The sequence below is a fragment of the Schistocerca nitens genome, chromosome 10 (assembly GCF_023898315.1).
Source record: "Schistocerca nitens isolate TAMUIC-IGC-003100 chromosome 10, iqSchNite1.1, whole genome shotgun sequence".
In the NCBI taxonomy this organism is placed as follows: Eukaryota; Metazoa; Arthropoda; class Insecta; order Orthoptera; family Acrididae; genus Schistocerca; species Schistocerca nitens.
The window spans coordinates 26,706,783-26,723,646 of record NC_064623.1 but is presented as its reverse complement, the minus strand read 5'-3'; the positions used below and the strand labels follow the sequence as shown (position 1 = coordinate 26,723,646).

Below are 16,864 nucleotides of genomic sequence, written 5' to 3'. Positions count from 1 at the left end.
GGGTCAGGAGGTTGATGGAGTCAACCACGACCGTGGTACTTGATCGTTGGGAGTATGTGGCTGAGGGACTGCGTCAGCTTTCAGACAACACCACATACAAAGTTTGCCAAGGTAACCCCATTCCCGATGTCCAGGCGGAGCTTCAAGGAATCCTCAGAACCTTAGGTCCCCTGCAAAACCTTTCACCTGACTCCTTTGGTTCCATCAGATTCACCTGGTCCTACTACAAATCCCATGCCACTTTCCTTGACGTTGACCGCCACCTGTCCAATGGCCAGCTTCACACGTCCGTCCACATCAAAGCCACCAACAAGCAACAGTACCTCCATTATGACAGCTGCCACCCATTCCACATCAAACGGTCCCTTCCCTACAGCCTAGGTCTTCGTGGCAAACGAATCTGCTCCAGTCCGGAATCCCTAAACCATTACACCCACAACCTGACAACAGCTTTCGCATCTCGCAACGACCCTCCCGACCTGGTACAGAAGCAAATAACCAGAGCCACTTCCTCATCCCCTCGAACCCAGAATCCCCCACAGAAGAACCACAAAAGTTCCCCACTTGTGACAGGATACTTTCCGGGACTGGACCAGACTCTGAATGTGGCTCTCCAGCAGGGATACGACTTTCTCAAATACTGCCCCGAAATGAAATCCATCCTTCATGAAATCCTCCCCACTCCACCAAGAGTGTCTTTCCGCCGTCCACCTAACCTTCGTAACCTGTTAGTTCATCCCTATGAAATCCCCAAACCACCTTTCCTACCCTCTGGCTCCTATCCTTGTAACCGCTCCCGGTGTAATATATATATATATATATATATATATATATATATATATATATATATATATATATATATATGCCCAAACTCTTTTTCTTTAAACATGTCTGCTTGTGTCTGTATATGTGTGGATGGATATGTGTGTGTGTGTGCCCGGGATTGGAATGACTCCTTACCCTCTCCCTTAAAACCCACATCCTTTCGTCTTTCCCTCTCCTTCCCTCTTTCCTGATGAGTGTCTATCGACGTGCCAGCGCTTTCGTTTGGTAAGTGACATCATCTTTGTTTTTAGATATATTTTTCCCACGTGGAATGTTTTTCTCTCTCTCTCTCTCTCTCTCTCTCTCTCTCTCTCTATATATATATATATATATATATATATATATATATATATATAGAGGGAAACATTCCACGTAGGAAAAATATATCTAAAAACAAAGTGCTGGCAGGTCGACAGACACACAAACAAACCCACATCCTTTCGTCTTTCCCTCTCCTTCCCTCTTTTGTGATGAGGCAACAGTTTGTTGCGAAAGCTCGAATTTTGTGTGTGTGTTTGTTTGTGTGTCTGTCGACGTGCCAGCACTTTCGTTCGGTAAGTCACATCATCTTTGTTTTTATATATTCACACAAGAAAACACACCTCACCCTTGTGTCCCCAATCTCTTGCCACTCTGCCCAGACTGCAGCTGTTGCATTGAGCAAAAGCAGCAATCGGTAGTGAGGCAGGGAATGGGGAGTAATAGCAGGGTACGGATCAGGGAATAGAAGAGTGCTGTCTGCTGAAGTGTGCAGGGACGAGAAGGTGACAATGCAAAAATGCTAGGTGCAGCATCAGGAGGCTATTGGGGAGGGTTGGGGGACTGGGAGCAGAAAAGGAGAGGAGCAGAGAGGGGGAAAAATACAGAGAGAGTGGTGAGTGCATTGACAGAGAGTGGTGCATAATGAGGCTGTTGTATAGAACATTGACATGTTCTCACAGATTCCTCGATACACACACACACACACACACACACACACATACACACACACACACACACACACACGCACACGCACAAAGTAAAAAATTACAAACTTTCTACACAAGGTACATATTTTCATGGAACACTATAATCAGTTGGGCTTACCAAAATCCAAGCACTCATATGCCATCATTCTCTGTGTAGGGTCAGTGGTGATAGTCTTTTCCTGTATTCTCATGTGTCACTCTTTTCCTTTTTTTTTATCGCCATCTCTCTGCTCTTCGCCAAAAAACATTTTAAATAGTTTTTCTGAGATCATCCATTAAGTTTGGAATCTCAAAGGCCAACTGCACCATTGTTTTGCTTCTTTGTGACGTGTGAGGTATCCCTCCACTAGGAGCTATCTGTAGTAATGAGATACCTGAAACGGAGGGAGCATACGACGTAATATCTATCAGATGAAGGAAAACTTTTGTAATTTGCAGTAACATCTGTCTGTGAAACAATGTGGCCGATGAATGTGAATGAATAAAACAGTACTATTGTGGAAATGAAATGGTAACATCCACACAATAACAGTGTCAACTCACAAATTAAGTATAGCTGAAATATCAGATGTAATCAGCAGTGGACATGTGCCAACTAAATGTAAAGAAATATTATACCCGCCTACGAGACAGGTGTTACCGTCTGAGAGTTAAGAAGGTTGCTGAAACTCGGGTTGTAGGAGAGGAGTGGTGGTAGCCGGAGAGTGACAGGAACCGAAACACAACTATTGAGGTATTTTCGGAGAAGGTAGGAGTGGAAACGCCCCTGTTGAGGTAGTTTAGGAGAAGGTAGGATAGCTTCTTGAGGTGAAGACTTGACTGTTGTTGTTTTTTGAAATGAAGTCTGGCCAGTTGTTGGTCCGTTCTGACAGTTTGCCTACCACACCTAGTTAGCTTTTTGCCCCCTTCCCCTCCCTATCTCCACAATATCCTGATCAGACCGTACACACCTTTAAGCTCTTATGTTTTAAAATCTCATCCGGTGCAGTTCCTAACTATTGAGGTATTTTCGGAGAAGGTAGGAGTGGAAACGCCCCTGTTGAGGTAGTTTAGGAGAAGGTAGGATAGCTTCTTGAGGTGAAGACTTGACTGTTGTTGTTTTTTGAAATGAAGTCTGGCCAGTTGTTGGTCCGTTCTGACAGTTTGCCTACCACACCTAGTTAGCTTTTTGCCCCCTTCCCCTCCCTATCTCCACAATATCCTGATCAGACCGTACACACCTTTAAGCTCTTATGTTTTAAAATCTCATCCGGTGCAGTTCCTAACAATCAGTCTTTCCTTCTCGTGTCATCGAGGTAGTCTCCCCTGACCTGGGATTCTGGGGAACTTTTCTGTAACTCTCCCCATTTCCTAAACCTCGCCAGTCCTTATTCTTTATCCCTCTTCCTTCCCCTTCAGCCCGTCTGCCAGAAGAAAGAACCACTGGCTCTGAAAGCTTGCACATTCCCTTAACTTCTAGATGCGTTTTCTCGTGCCACTGCACAGATTTTTTTATCTATCCAATTATATTGTATTTTCAAAGACTGCAATGTATTATTAATTATTATACTTTTTGTATCAGAGATGACTTTGCATTTAATTTTGCTGCAGGACCTGCAACTTGATGACGATGTCCGGTTGAACCGCATCCAGTATGCAGAAGACAGTGGTGCCGGTGAATATCCCGAGCTGAGCCCCTCCGATCAGGCAGTTATCCTTGGTGCATTGTGTGTAACATTGTTAACATATGCAAAACTAATTCTGGAGTACCTAACAGTAGTAAAAGTGTGCACTTAATTCTAGGCTTGCATTGCATTTTGCAAGTGATGCTTGATCAGTCAGCCACTTATTTATTAATTTTTTCTGTTTGTTAACCTTTTTAACTCAGTACATATTTCTGCATGCCAAGCCTTAAACCATCTCAAAATCTGCAAATAATGTTATTTAAGCCATGATCTGTTCATGCAATGTGGATTCCCTTCTTGTCCATTTCTTCAAACTTCTGGAGAGAGTATAGTTACAAGTGACAAAATGTGGGTTCTGGTGCCTGTAGTTTTATCTGACTCTTGCACATTAAAAGTGCACTCGTAAGCAATTTCATCATCCTAATGAAATATAAAATTTTAATTTTTGTAAAATAGTTATATTTCTTACAAATTCCTTGTGAGTTTATTTTTTTACAGTAACATAATCTCGGTTCTATGATTGATTTCGCTCTTTTCAAGATGAACTCCAAAATGTTTTTGAATATTTTCTGTGTGATGTGAGAGTTTTTGGCTGTTGAGGGACATACAGTGGGTATTTAACTTATATGATTACTCAGTTAGTTTCTTTCTCCTGAGTGTCATAGCCTCCAAAAATTACAAAGAATAAAATCTTTTTTTTTTTCCCCTAGGCCATTTCAGTCTAAAGTAAGGTGGTGTATTATTTCATCTCAGCTGGTTTGTTTCAGCCTTGTACCCATTATAAAGTAATACCAACAAAAATGAACAGTATACGTATTAGTCGACCACGATATTGTGGCACCTGGGAGTGAGGGCGTCTCAGCCGGCATATTGTGAGTTTTTATCGTGGTATTTCACAAGGATGTGCTGGAAACTCTTGATAGTATATGCACAACTGTCTTGAAATCTTCCACAGTGCGAAGCGTTTTCCTTAGTCAGTTCTCTTATTGTTTAGTGTAACATCACCGTATTTTTCCGGGTACTGTGCGCGAGGCCGAGTGCAAGACAATACATACTGCATACCGTTTGCATCATCATTAAAACTTAAGTAAAATGTGTGAGAGTGTGCACAAATATGTAACAAATACTTAATAGGAATAAACAGTTTACTCCATTGTACTCGCATCAATCGTTGTGGCTCAATTTGTCTATAAAATGGACTCATCTGTTTATTAGTAACGTGTATTTGTCGCAAATATACGTATAACATGGTTTGGTCTGTTGCAAAAATGATGCATGCACGTGACGTGTGTCAGTGCTCTCACAAGTTTTACCTGTTTCGGTGATGATTCAATTGTGTGCTATACAGCATTGCCACAATTATTTGTTTTACATATTTGTATGTTACAATACCAGAGAAGGAAAGTTGCTACTCACCATATAGCGGAGATGCCGAGTCGCAATAGGCACAACAAAAAGATTCACACAATTAAAGCTTTCGGCCATTAAGGCCTTTGTCAGCAGTAGACACACACACACACACACACACACACACACACAGGGATCAGAGCTCACATGGAAAGACTTAAACGTTCATTTATCTCATATTCTATTTAAGAGTGCAACAGTGGAAAAATAGTCTGAAAGTCATTCTGTGGACCCTCTGCCAAGCACTTAAGTGTGGATTGCAGGGTAGTCATACAGGTTTAGAGGTTGCTGAGTCACTTTCGTAACTGCTGTTTCGCATTAGTTCTCTTCTGTGTAGCTTTATGTTACATTCTTAAATTTTAAAATATTCTTCCTCAGCAAGATGTTTTGGTGTCTTGTACTTGTTACTTGTGAATATTTGTACAACAATACTAAGTCAAACAGAGCAATTTTTGCTATATGGCCAGTAAAACGAAATAAAATAAATACTAAAAGACCGAAGTTTATTCATGTCTTACTGCAAACAGTATATTTTTTTCTATATTAAAGATATTGTATAGTTGGCTGACATCTATTATATGTTTGATATCAGTCCAAACACTTAACAGTAATTCCAACTACTATGTGGGTGAGTAAGTGCTTGTTTGTGGGTGCATAACAAGGCTGACTGGCGTCAGAGATCCCAATTTCATTGAAGCAGTAATGGACGACAAGATGTTGTGATACACTCAACACAAACTTGGGTGAAAAGAACACTAGGTTTGGATTGGAAATAGTGGTGCATGAAATGACATAGTATAGATGTAAAAGTAGATGAAAAAATTTAGTAAGAGTGCATCCATTTTGCTAATGGGAGAGGCGTCCATGCTTTGGCTAGGGACTTCACTTTTTTTTTATGGCCGTTGACACAAACTGTGACAACTTTTCTCTGGTAACTCTTAACTACTTTAAGATTAATTTAGGAGGAATAGGTATTTGCCCCTTAAACCCTGGACTAAATTTCCTTAATGGAAACAATGATTTCCAAAGTTGGGGAAAGAATCCATTTTATTATGTTTTTGTATGTGGTCCAGTGGTGTCTTTGTGACTACAAATTTCATCTGTATCATTGAAGTCTTTCCAGATTCTTCCATCGAGATCCTAAAATAGCTTCATCTTTCATATGCCACATTTTATTGTAGACAGAAATGGATGTGTGTTTTGAAATAGTGCAGCTGTGTTAATAGCTTAAGACTTGCATTAGGAGTATTAATAACTGACAAAGGAACGTTCCCAGGTGTAACTAAACGGTCTTGATGGAAGGCATGTATGTAGATGGGTCAAAATAGTACGATACATATTTTTTTCATTTTTGCCCAATTTTGCATTTAAGGGATAAAACACACCCCCAAAAGGTAATTTGGCCTTTTAGTTTTAGAAGGAATAACTTTGAAACCCTGAGATAGAAAAATGTATTTCGTGTAAAAGTTGAAATGTAATTAATGTTCTAGAAAACTGTATAATCAACTTTTGTAATACAAAATACTCCATCGCCGTTAATTAATTTTGAAAACTGAAAACTTTTGTTACAGTGTAAGTTAAAGAAGCTTTCATGCTGCATCTATCTATGTGTTATAAAGCTTACGTCTGAAATTTTTTTGAAAATAAACTGTACGCAGTCTTAACTGGATCTTCCATCAGTTCTTGGTGGAGCAACATCATAATAAATGAAAAGCAATAGTTTGCTTTTGCTCTACAGTATTACTTTTATTTCACTAGTTTTTGGCTTACAAGATCATCTTCAAACATTTAATGTCAAGCAAAGTAGCATTTTTCATTTATTGTGCACAGTGTGCTGTCGGAGTATTTTCAACAAGCCTAATAAAAATATCTGAACAGCCATTATTGTTCTCGTTCTTTGTTTAATTATTTTTGTTTCATTTTTAAAATTTTTATTTTATGTTTGAAATTCATGTGGTGGTGTTTTTTTTTTTTTAACTTACCATTTTACATATGTGTATTTTGTTATTTGAAAAACTAAGTATCTCATTATTACAGTACAAAATCATTACAGAAATTATTATCTAAAGAAATGCTTAAAACATGACTCTTTTTGCACCACGCATGTAAAATGACTGAAATTTCTTCACATAATACATGTGACAGACAGCACAGTATAAAACAAAATTCATCAGGACTCACAGATTGTGGCAGTCAATCCTCTAAATATCCTGGTTTGTATCAGACATTTTTCAGTAGATTGGAAAACCTTGTCAGAAAGAATTAGTTCTGTACTAGTGACAGAAGTTTGATTGTATTGTTTCTTGAGTGGACATTGGAGTCATAATCATTCAACAGAACAAAATCTGAAAATCTTCTCACAGAGTTTCTCCAACATCGCATGCCATTTATGTCCAATGGCAGTAACTGTCCTGTCGAGCTTTTTGGTATCGCCAAATGCACAAGCTCCTTGCCCTTTCACATTGACTTCTCCAACAATCTAAAAATAATACAGATTTTTCTCGTGCACTGGGATAGAAAACTTGTTAGTTTACTAGATTCCAGTGATGTCACAAGAGCATTTGGGGCCTCAAAAAGAGATTTTTGAATTCTTGGTAGAAACTCTCAATTAGTTTCTTTTAAAGGTGTGGAAAGAGGGTGTTTAATGTGAAAAAACTGTTTTGAGTGTTGTGTCTGAGGACAAGGAACTTGTTCATCTGGTGATCCCAAAAGGCTCGACGGGGCAGGTAGAGCTGTTGGATGTACATAGTTTACGATGTTGGAAGAACTTTGTGAGAAGATTTTGAGATCTAGTTCTGCTCTTCTTCAGTTTGAAAACGTTATTTGAGACTTCTACAACAAAATCTTTTGGTTGTTCCATGTGAACTTCTTCTTTCAAATCCCCATTCAGGAATGCATTCTTAACATCAAAGTGCCTAATTTCCATACCTTGGTACGCTGCAATGGCTAATAAAACTCTGATTGAATCATATCGGACCACAAGAGAGAATGTCTCTTCATAGTCAATGCCTTCTCGTTGTGAATAACCTTTTGTACGTAATCTAGCTTTAAAGCGGTCAGTTTTTCTGTCAGAATTCTGCTTTACATGATAGACCCACTTACATCCAACTGCCTTGTGGTTATGTGGTAATGGGTCTAGATCCCAAGATTTGTTCTTCTTCAAGGGTGTCATTTTCTCTCCCATTGCCTGTTTGCACTTAGATGACTCTTTTGATATGCCATTGTTTCTTCAAAATTTTGAGGTTCAAAGATAATGGCAGAACAAGCTATATCTCGGTCCCGAAAACAAGCAGGTGCTCGCAGATTAGACCACTCTCTCAGATTCATCCTTTGATTTTCTTTCATATGTTCACCAGTATCATCCTGTTCAGATACCTCCTAAACATCTTCTGCAGCATGGTCTCCCAGGTAAAATTTAGTATATCTTTGTTCTATATTGAAGCTATAAGTGTGTTCTTCATTGAAAGAGACATTGCAGGAGATTGTAATTTTTTTTTGACTCAGGGTTGCAGAGGCCGTACCGGCACGGTTCACAATGAAAATTTTCACCTTTCTTCATATTGAAACCAGGTATTAAGTTCAGATCAGCGATATTCTTGGGACCACTGAAATGAATGTGGCCAAGTCTCTCATGCCAGGCCATGGTGGAATTTAGGGAAACAGGATTTGCCTGTAGTACATCTGGACATTTAAACAGCATTTGATAACACTGATTTTCCATCTTCATTCCTGCTGCTGTTAGACCTGAACTGCGAACTTCCATTCTCTTGTCATCAAAAACAACTTTCATTCCTCTTTTTGTGACTGCTCCCACTTCAAATAAATTTTTCTTTAGCTTAGGAATATACAATGTATTTTCCAAAGTGCGAGGTTGCCATTTGCGCTTAACTAATAACAATACTGCAATTGATCCAGTGCCTCCTGCTTTGACGATCAAGTTGTCTCCAATTTGAACAAATGAATCATCTGACTGAATTAGCTTAAATGTGTTGAACCACTCTTTGTTTGACGTCATATGTTTTGACACATTACTGTTAGCTAACCAGATGTTTTCGCAACCTGGAGGAAAAACATACTCATGTTCTGCCCTCAAAGCATGGTGCTCAGATGTGTCAGTTTTCGTATTAAGTTTTGCTGAAAGTTTTCTGCACTCAGATTTAAAATGTCCCTTTTTGTGATAATAATAACATTCAACATCTTTTCTACTGACCATGTTAGATGCACTGTTGCTACCAGTATTTGAAATGAACTTGCGTGTTTTGTCCACATTGACTGCTGTGAAGGCTGTTGAGTTTTCATCACATTGTAAAAGTTTTTGTTCTTCTTCCAATAACCTTAAAGTCAAATTACCAAAAGTTTATTGTTCTTCAGCACATGAGTACCAGGTAGTTGAAAAAATTGCAAAATTTTAGCCATTTTGTCAGTTCTGAACAGGTTCCCCAATATCAGCTAATGCTTGTGCCAAGGACTCGACTCGACTGGTGTGTTGTGCAAGTGTTACTGTTGACGACATTCTGTAGTCAAAAAATTTCTACTTCAAGGCCATTTTATTAACTGTGGATCGCCGTTCATGAACAGTCTTTAGTCTGGCCCACATTTCTGCTGCATTTGTGCTCGCCAAAACAGATTTCAGCTGGTCAAATTCCATTGCAGTTGATAGAATGAACATCGCCTTTGCATTTAAGTCGTCCCAAGTGGTTTGACTCTCGCTATCTTCATTAGGTCTCTGTTTCCCATTGACAATATCGAGCACTTTTTCAGCACAAAAAATAATTTGTAACTGATATTTCCACAGTTGTACAGTATCCAGAAATTTGACTGTAATAATTCCATTTTCAATTTATCCATCTTCTTGTAGGCTGAATGTTTGTCAAACTTATAATACTCAGTTCAAAACAAAAATTAAGGTTTTCCACAATAGACTAGTGAAATGCGATGGTTCCAGAACTTGAGCGTCACGGTTCACACGAATAAAACTCCGATCAAAGGCAATGAATTCATAGAACAGATACCGTATGTGTGCCTTTTCCTGCACCCATAACCTGGTGTCTTTAATTATGTCTGGTAGAAAATCACAGAGCGAAATACGGTATATTGGACTAAAAGTAACTTATTGCTCCTCTCCTTATTGCATTTTGTTACAATTAGCTTGGCATGGCTTTGTGTGTGTGTGTGTGTGTGTGTGTGTGTGTGTGTGTGTATGTGTGTGAGAGAGAGAGAGAGAGAGAGAGAGAGAGAGAGAGAGAGAGAGAGAGAGAGATTCGTGTTCCAACCAAAATAAGAACTACACTTTTATGAAGCGTCCCCTTCCTACACGTTCAATTAGAGCACTCATCATAGGCAGAACTCACCCAATGCTTGCCAAATTCAGGACAAGTTATAAAGGAGCATCAGAACTGCTGCATTTGAGATCGACTCATTCAGTTGAGGAACCTAGCGGACTAGAGTTTGATTTGCCCGAGTTTCCTTGTACCAGTAAGTTTGTACGATAATCTGCTAACCTTACCCCAATTCTCCCCTCTCTATCTCTCTCTCTCACTCTCACTCTCACTCTCTACTAGTCACAGTTTCAAATTGAGAATTATTGTATTTTATACACTTGTGTTCATAAAAATCAGAATGCCTTGAAGACTAGAGATAGGATGTTCATATTCAACAAAGGACATGTACAATAATATGTTCTACAGAAATGATGAGCGTTTGAACCGTGTCGGTGTGCAGGTTTGTGGTCAACATCGATATCACGGTGCAACACCACCTAGTCGTGGTCCCTATAAACTGAAGGTAATGGATCAGTGTGGCTAGAGCAGACGTGCAGGATGCCTCGCAGATGTATGCGACAACTGTGCTGTCAAATCAGTGAATTTGAAAGAGGGCACATTATTGGTGAAGAGAATGTGATGCATCCATCCAGGAAATTGCTGCTCGTGTGGGATGAAGTACTTCAGCAGTGCGACGGGTATGTACAGAACGGTTCACGGAAGGTGGTAGAACACGATGATACGGATAAGGTCATACCGTCCAGACCGTCCTCCGAGAAGATTGACACCTCATCTGAATGACATAGCAGTGGAACATTGTAACACATTGTACACTATCAGGGGCGACAGTCTGTCACCATTTATTACGGCACAGGTTACTCGTGCCTCGTCCACGTCTCTACCTATCTTTGATGAATGTGCAGAAACGTGCTAGATAACACTGGTGTATGGAATGACTGTCTGCATTCACATGAGACATAAAGTGCCAAGTAGAAGTCTTATGGTGTGGGGTGCTATTGGGTACAACCACAAATCACAGTTGGTGTATTCCAGGGCACTGTGACCAGTGTGACCTATGTGGATGACATCCACGACCTGTGCCGTACCCTCTGCACAGCACCAGGATACCATTTTTCAGCAATACAATACACGACCTCATGTTAATGCCCGCACAGGTGCCTTATTGGTGTCCAGGATGTCAGACTTCCGCCCTGACGTGCCGTGTCACCAGACTTGTCGCCAATCAAAAATGTGTGGGATACAGTGAAGCAATGTATGCAGCGCTGTGATCCAATGCCGACCACCACAGTTGAATTTTGAAACCAGACGAATGCAGCGTAGACGGCTATACCACAGGACGCCATTTGCGCCTCGGTCGTGTCGGTGCCGTCACACTCGGAACGAGGTATCGGCGACCGTGGTGGACCCTGTGCCTACCGTGCACGGGACGTCTGCTGAACTGAGGTGACTGAAATGCTAATCGTTTCTGCAGACCGTACTAATGTACATGTCCTGTCAATATGAACATCCTATCTCTAATCTTTGAAGGTTTGCTATTTTTTCCTGAACGTGAATGTATTTTCAGGCCTACTACCCATCTCTCGTGAGGCATAACTTGGAAAATTTTTGTGGGTTGGGAGCAGAAAATGTTATGACAGTCTTTACATTGCTTGAAGTTCTCATAAAACGCAATCTTGTACTGCTTTTTAAATGCAGTTTGATTCTTAAGTGAAGTCATAAAGGAAAATTCAATGTTTATTTTAATTTGAATTCATGGGCTCAGCCCCTTCTTTCATTGAACAAGTTACTTTGCTCAACTTCTTAACATGTAGCATCAAAAGTGTGAATAAATATGCAGTAATATAGTTATATATTTACAGAATATTTCTTAAGGTTTCTAATTTTTCAAAATAAGTGTAAATGTTACAGAATTGAAAGATCATGAAAAGATTTAACTAAAAATGTTAAATGTTCTGTAAAATTTATAAAACAAGACTTAGCTAATTCTTTTTCCTGACCCTTCATTTCTGTACAGATTATCATTATTGGAATGATTTTCTATCGTAATAAAGGTTTACTTATTACTTTCAATTAACTAAATACACACGTGAAACCATAAACTGAAAAAAAAACAAAAAAAAAAAAAAAAAAAAAGAAGAAGAAGAAGCCACACCAGTTAAAAACATAAAATAACAGTTTAAAACATGAATCAAAAATAGGTAAAATAAATAATTATCCAAGTAAATATTACTTAGATGTATTAATTATGTATGTTGAAAATGCTGTGACAGCATATTGTATACAGCTTATTTTCCAAAAATGGTAATTCAGAAGACGGGTATTGGACAAGGATGGATGCGGCATGAAATCCTCCGTAATCTATGTTGTAACAAAAGTTAAACAATGGAAAATCGTGGGCCATCTAGAGGAATCCTTCCTAAACACCCAGAATCCTAAACCCCTTACCCGGTGAAGATTCATTGATAAAACCTTTGCGATCTGGATCGAGGGTGAGGACACCCTCCAGAACCTCGACAGCTTCTCCCCCATTTGCTTCACCTGGCCCTACTCAACCCAACAAGCCACCTCCACCTCAAAGAAGGCTACATCAGTACATCCGTCCATATCAGACCTACTAACCACCGACAATACCTCCACTTCGACAGCTGCCACCTGTTCCACACCGAGAAGTAAGTCCCTTACGTACAGCCTAGCCACCTGTGACAAGCGGTCCCTCTGAAAATATACTGAGGGTCCCACTGAAGCCTTCACAGACCACAATTATCCTCCCAACCTTGTACAAAAACAAATCTCCTGTGCCTTACCTTTCCAGTTTCCCACCACCTCCGGCCACAGTGGAGCATTTCGCTCTGTAACTCAGTACCACCCAGGACTGGAGCAACTGAATTATATTCTGTCAGAGTTTCGACTACGTTTCGTTGTGCCTCGAAATGAGAAATATCCCGCCCACTATCTGTCCCACCCCTCCCACAGTGGTATTCTAGTGTCCGCCGATCCTACACAATATACTCGTCCGTCCCTACACAAACCCTGCTCCCGACCCCTTACCTCGTGGCTCGTATCCCTGTAATACACCTAGATGCAAGTCCTGTCCCATACATCCTCTCGCCACCACCTACTCCAGTCCAGTCACAAGCTGAGCTACAACCACTGTACTGCATTCTATATGGACATGACAACCAACAAGCTGTCTGCCCACACGAATGGCCACCGACAAAATGTGGCCGAGAAACAAGTGGATCTGCCTGTTGCTGAGCACACTGCCCAACACGACATCCTTCATTTCAATGACTGCTTCACAGCCTGTGTCATACGGATCCTTACCACCAACACCAGCTTTTGTGAATTGCGCAGATGGGAACTTTTCCTGCAATATATCCTACGTTTCCGTAATCCTCCTGGCCTCGACCTTCGTTAGTCGTCGTCCTCACCCGTCCGGGCCCTTCCCTGTTCCCATTCTAGCACTACGCAGCCCTCGTTGCACCCAGTCTTTTTACTTCTCTCCTTTCCAGTTAACCCCCCCCCCCCTCCCCCGCATCTCTCCTCTGTCCTCCATCTAATCTCCCGACTGGACATAGCTGCCCTACCCTCTCTCCACCTAGTTCCTGCGCATTCCCCAGTAACACTTCACTGTCCCTCATCCCTACCCAACTATCTCTCCCCCTCCCCGCCACAGCCTCCTCCTTACCCCCACCCAGTTGCTACTCCCGTCATGCACTGATGTTACTGCTGGCAGTGTGGCTTCAGTTGCCTGAGACTGCAGATGTGTGTGTGTCATCTATTTTCGATGAAGACCTTGCTGGCCGAAAGCTTATTTGTGACTGTCTTTTTGTTGTGCCTGTCTGTGATTCAGCATCTCCAGTATATGGTGAGTGGTAGCTTTTCTTTTCATAATATTGTAACAAAAGTTTTTATTTTTGTAAAGTTAATTAATGGTGGTGGGATATTTCGTAAAATTTCAAATTATTACTACGGTTGATTATATACTTTTTTAAGAATGTTAGTTACATTTCATACATCATGGTTTTAAAGATATTGCCTGTAAACTTATTGTGCCAAATTATCTTTCAGGGTGTGTTTTACCTGTTGAAAGTGAAATTGGGCAAAAATGAAAAAAATACATTTGCATTATGTTGACCCCTTTAAACGCATGCCGCCCCCCCCCCCCTTTCAAGTTTCATCGAGATCGTTTATTTACACCTGGGGAATTTCCTTTGTAAGTATTTGTGTTACTGATCTAGTAGTGTTAGTAACTGAGCATTTACTCTACTGTTGAATAAGAAAGCATGTCCTGCATGGTCTTTGAGCTCCATGTGTAGTCTCATCATTGTACATATTGATACAATATGCTCTGATAGTCATCTATTTGATTCTGTAATTTGTTGCTTGTTTCTTCACCATAACGGCTGTTGTAGTTCATTTTCTTTAATAATAAGCTTGGATCTGACAGATTCTTCTCTTAACACTTGCCATACCAGAAACTGTTAATAATGAATTGATATCCAAAAGTTTCCAAAATGTTTTAATTAATACTATTATCTCATGCTGAGATATTATTCTGCATCATCACCTTCAAAGTATTCCCATTTGGAAGTGATGAATTAGCTCCATACTTGACAATTACATACAACCGTTCGCTTGATGAAAGATCCGTATCCAAAGACTGGAAAGTTGCACAGGTCACACCAATATTCAAGAAAAAAAGTAGGAATAATCCACTTAATTGGCCCATATCATTAATGTTGATATGCAGCAGGATTCTGGAACATATATTGTGTTTGAAATTATGAATTACCCCGAATAAAACGGTCTATTGACACACAGTCAACAAGGGTTTAGAAAACAACATTCTTGTGAAACACGACTAGCTCTTTACTTCTGTGAAGTGTTCAGTGCTATTGACAAGGGATTTCAGATCGATTCCGTATTTCTAGATTTCCAGAAGGGTTTTGACACTGTACCATACAACTGGCCTCTAATGAAATTGCGTGCTTATGGAATATCGTCTCAGTTATGTGACAGGATTTGTGACGTCCTGTCAGAGAGGTCACAGTTCGTAGTAATTGATGGAAAGTCATCGAGTAAAACAGAAGTGATTTCTGGTGTTCCCCAAGGTAGTGTTATAAGCCTTTTGCTGTTCCTTATCTATATAAGCGATTTGGGAGACAACCTGAGCAGCCGTCTTCGATTGTTTGCAGATGACACTGTCATTTATCGACTATGAAAGTCATCAGAAGATCAAAACAAACTGCAAAACGATTTAGAAAAGATATCTGAATGGTGCGAAAATTGGCACTTGACCCTAAATAACGAAAAGTGTAAGATCATCCACATGAGTGCTAAAAGGAATCCGTTACACTTCGGTTACATGCTAAATCAATCAAATATAAAAGCTGTAAATTCAGCTAAATACCTAGGAATTGCAATTACGAACAACTTAAATTGGAAGGAACACACAGAAAATGTTCTGGGGAAGGTTAACCAAAGACTGCGTTTTATTGGCAGGACACTTAGAAAATGTAACAGATCTATTAAGGAGACTGCCTACACTATGCTTGTCCATCCTCTTTTAGAATACTGCTGCACGGTGTGGGATCCTTACCAGACAGGACTGACAGAGTACATCGAAAAAGTTCAAAGAAGGGCAGCATTTTTTGTATTATCATGAAATATGGGAGAGAGTGTCACTGAAATGATACAGTATTTGCACTGGACATCATTAAAAGAAAGGCGTTTTTGTTGTGATGGAATCTTCTCACAAAATTCCAATCACCAACTTTCTCCTCCAAATGCGAAAATATTTTGTTGACATCAACCTACATAGGGAGAAATGATCACCATGATAAAATAAAGGAAATCAGAGCTCTTACGGAAAGATATAGGATAAGTGTTCGTTCTTTCCGCGTGCTATGCGAGATTGGAATAATAGAGAATTGTGAAGGTGGTTTGATGAATTCTCTGCCAGGCACTTAAATGTGATTTGCAGAGTATCCATGTAGATGTAGATGAATACACCAATTCCAATATTGCCACCACTTCTGAAATGCACCCTGGAAGTCTGTCTTTGCTAAAGTGCTTGGTACGTTCTTCTTCTTTTCATTTTGGCTATCTGAAGACTGTCTGGTAATGTCTCAGTTTTGCATTAGTCGAAATGTGGATGTTCATAGTGTGTATGCTAAATTCATTTCATTTATTTGTGCTCCTGTTGCTTCCTTTTCTGTCAGCCAAGTTTCTACCCATTCTCTGTCATTTTTAATTGAGTCAAAAATCTATGAATAATGTAGGGCATGTGCGGTCATTCATTTTTATTGTGAAATACCCAGCTGTAGATGTTCTCTCCTCAGATTTCTGCACAGTATTGCTCCCGATTGTCTCAAGTCAGTTGTCGCACAGAATTCTTCGCATTCCTTTTCGTGTTCAGTTTTCCTGACAGTTTACTTTCGTGTATCATAAATTATTACCAAGGAGTTTCAGAGGTACCAGATGGTCTGTTTATGATCTTGAAGAATCAGTTCCCTCACTTTCGGAACATGTTCTGCCGTGAAGTCCAGCAGATGGCTAACCGATATGGCTGTCTTCACCAGTTGATGTTCGTCCGTTTCTCACACACTTATACCAGTTGTAAGTCTGTGTGTGACCTATGGCATTATCTCCAAAAGCTAACTTCAACCTGTGAAGTGTATCTGCAGCAGTGTCTCAAATTTATAAATCTTTATAC

General features: G+C 40.0%; 1 protein-coding gene across 1 annotated transcript in view; it reads left to right on the top strand.

Annotated features, from left to right (window-relative positions):
- The window catches only part of LOC126210065 (tetratricopeptide repeat protein 27), a 132,393-nt gene that overhangs the window by 21,887 nt on the left and 93,642 nt on the right, over window positions 1-16,864 (top strand). The window contains exon 6 of the mRNA XM_049939185.1: window positions 3,384-3,499. Coding sequence (XP_049795142.1) covers window positions 3,384-3,499 — 116 coding nt within the window. The remainder of the gene's footprint in view (window positions 1-3,383; window positions 3,500-16,864) is intronic.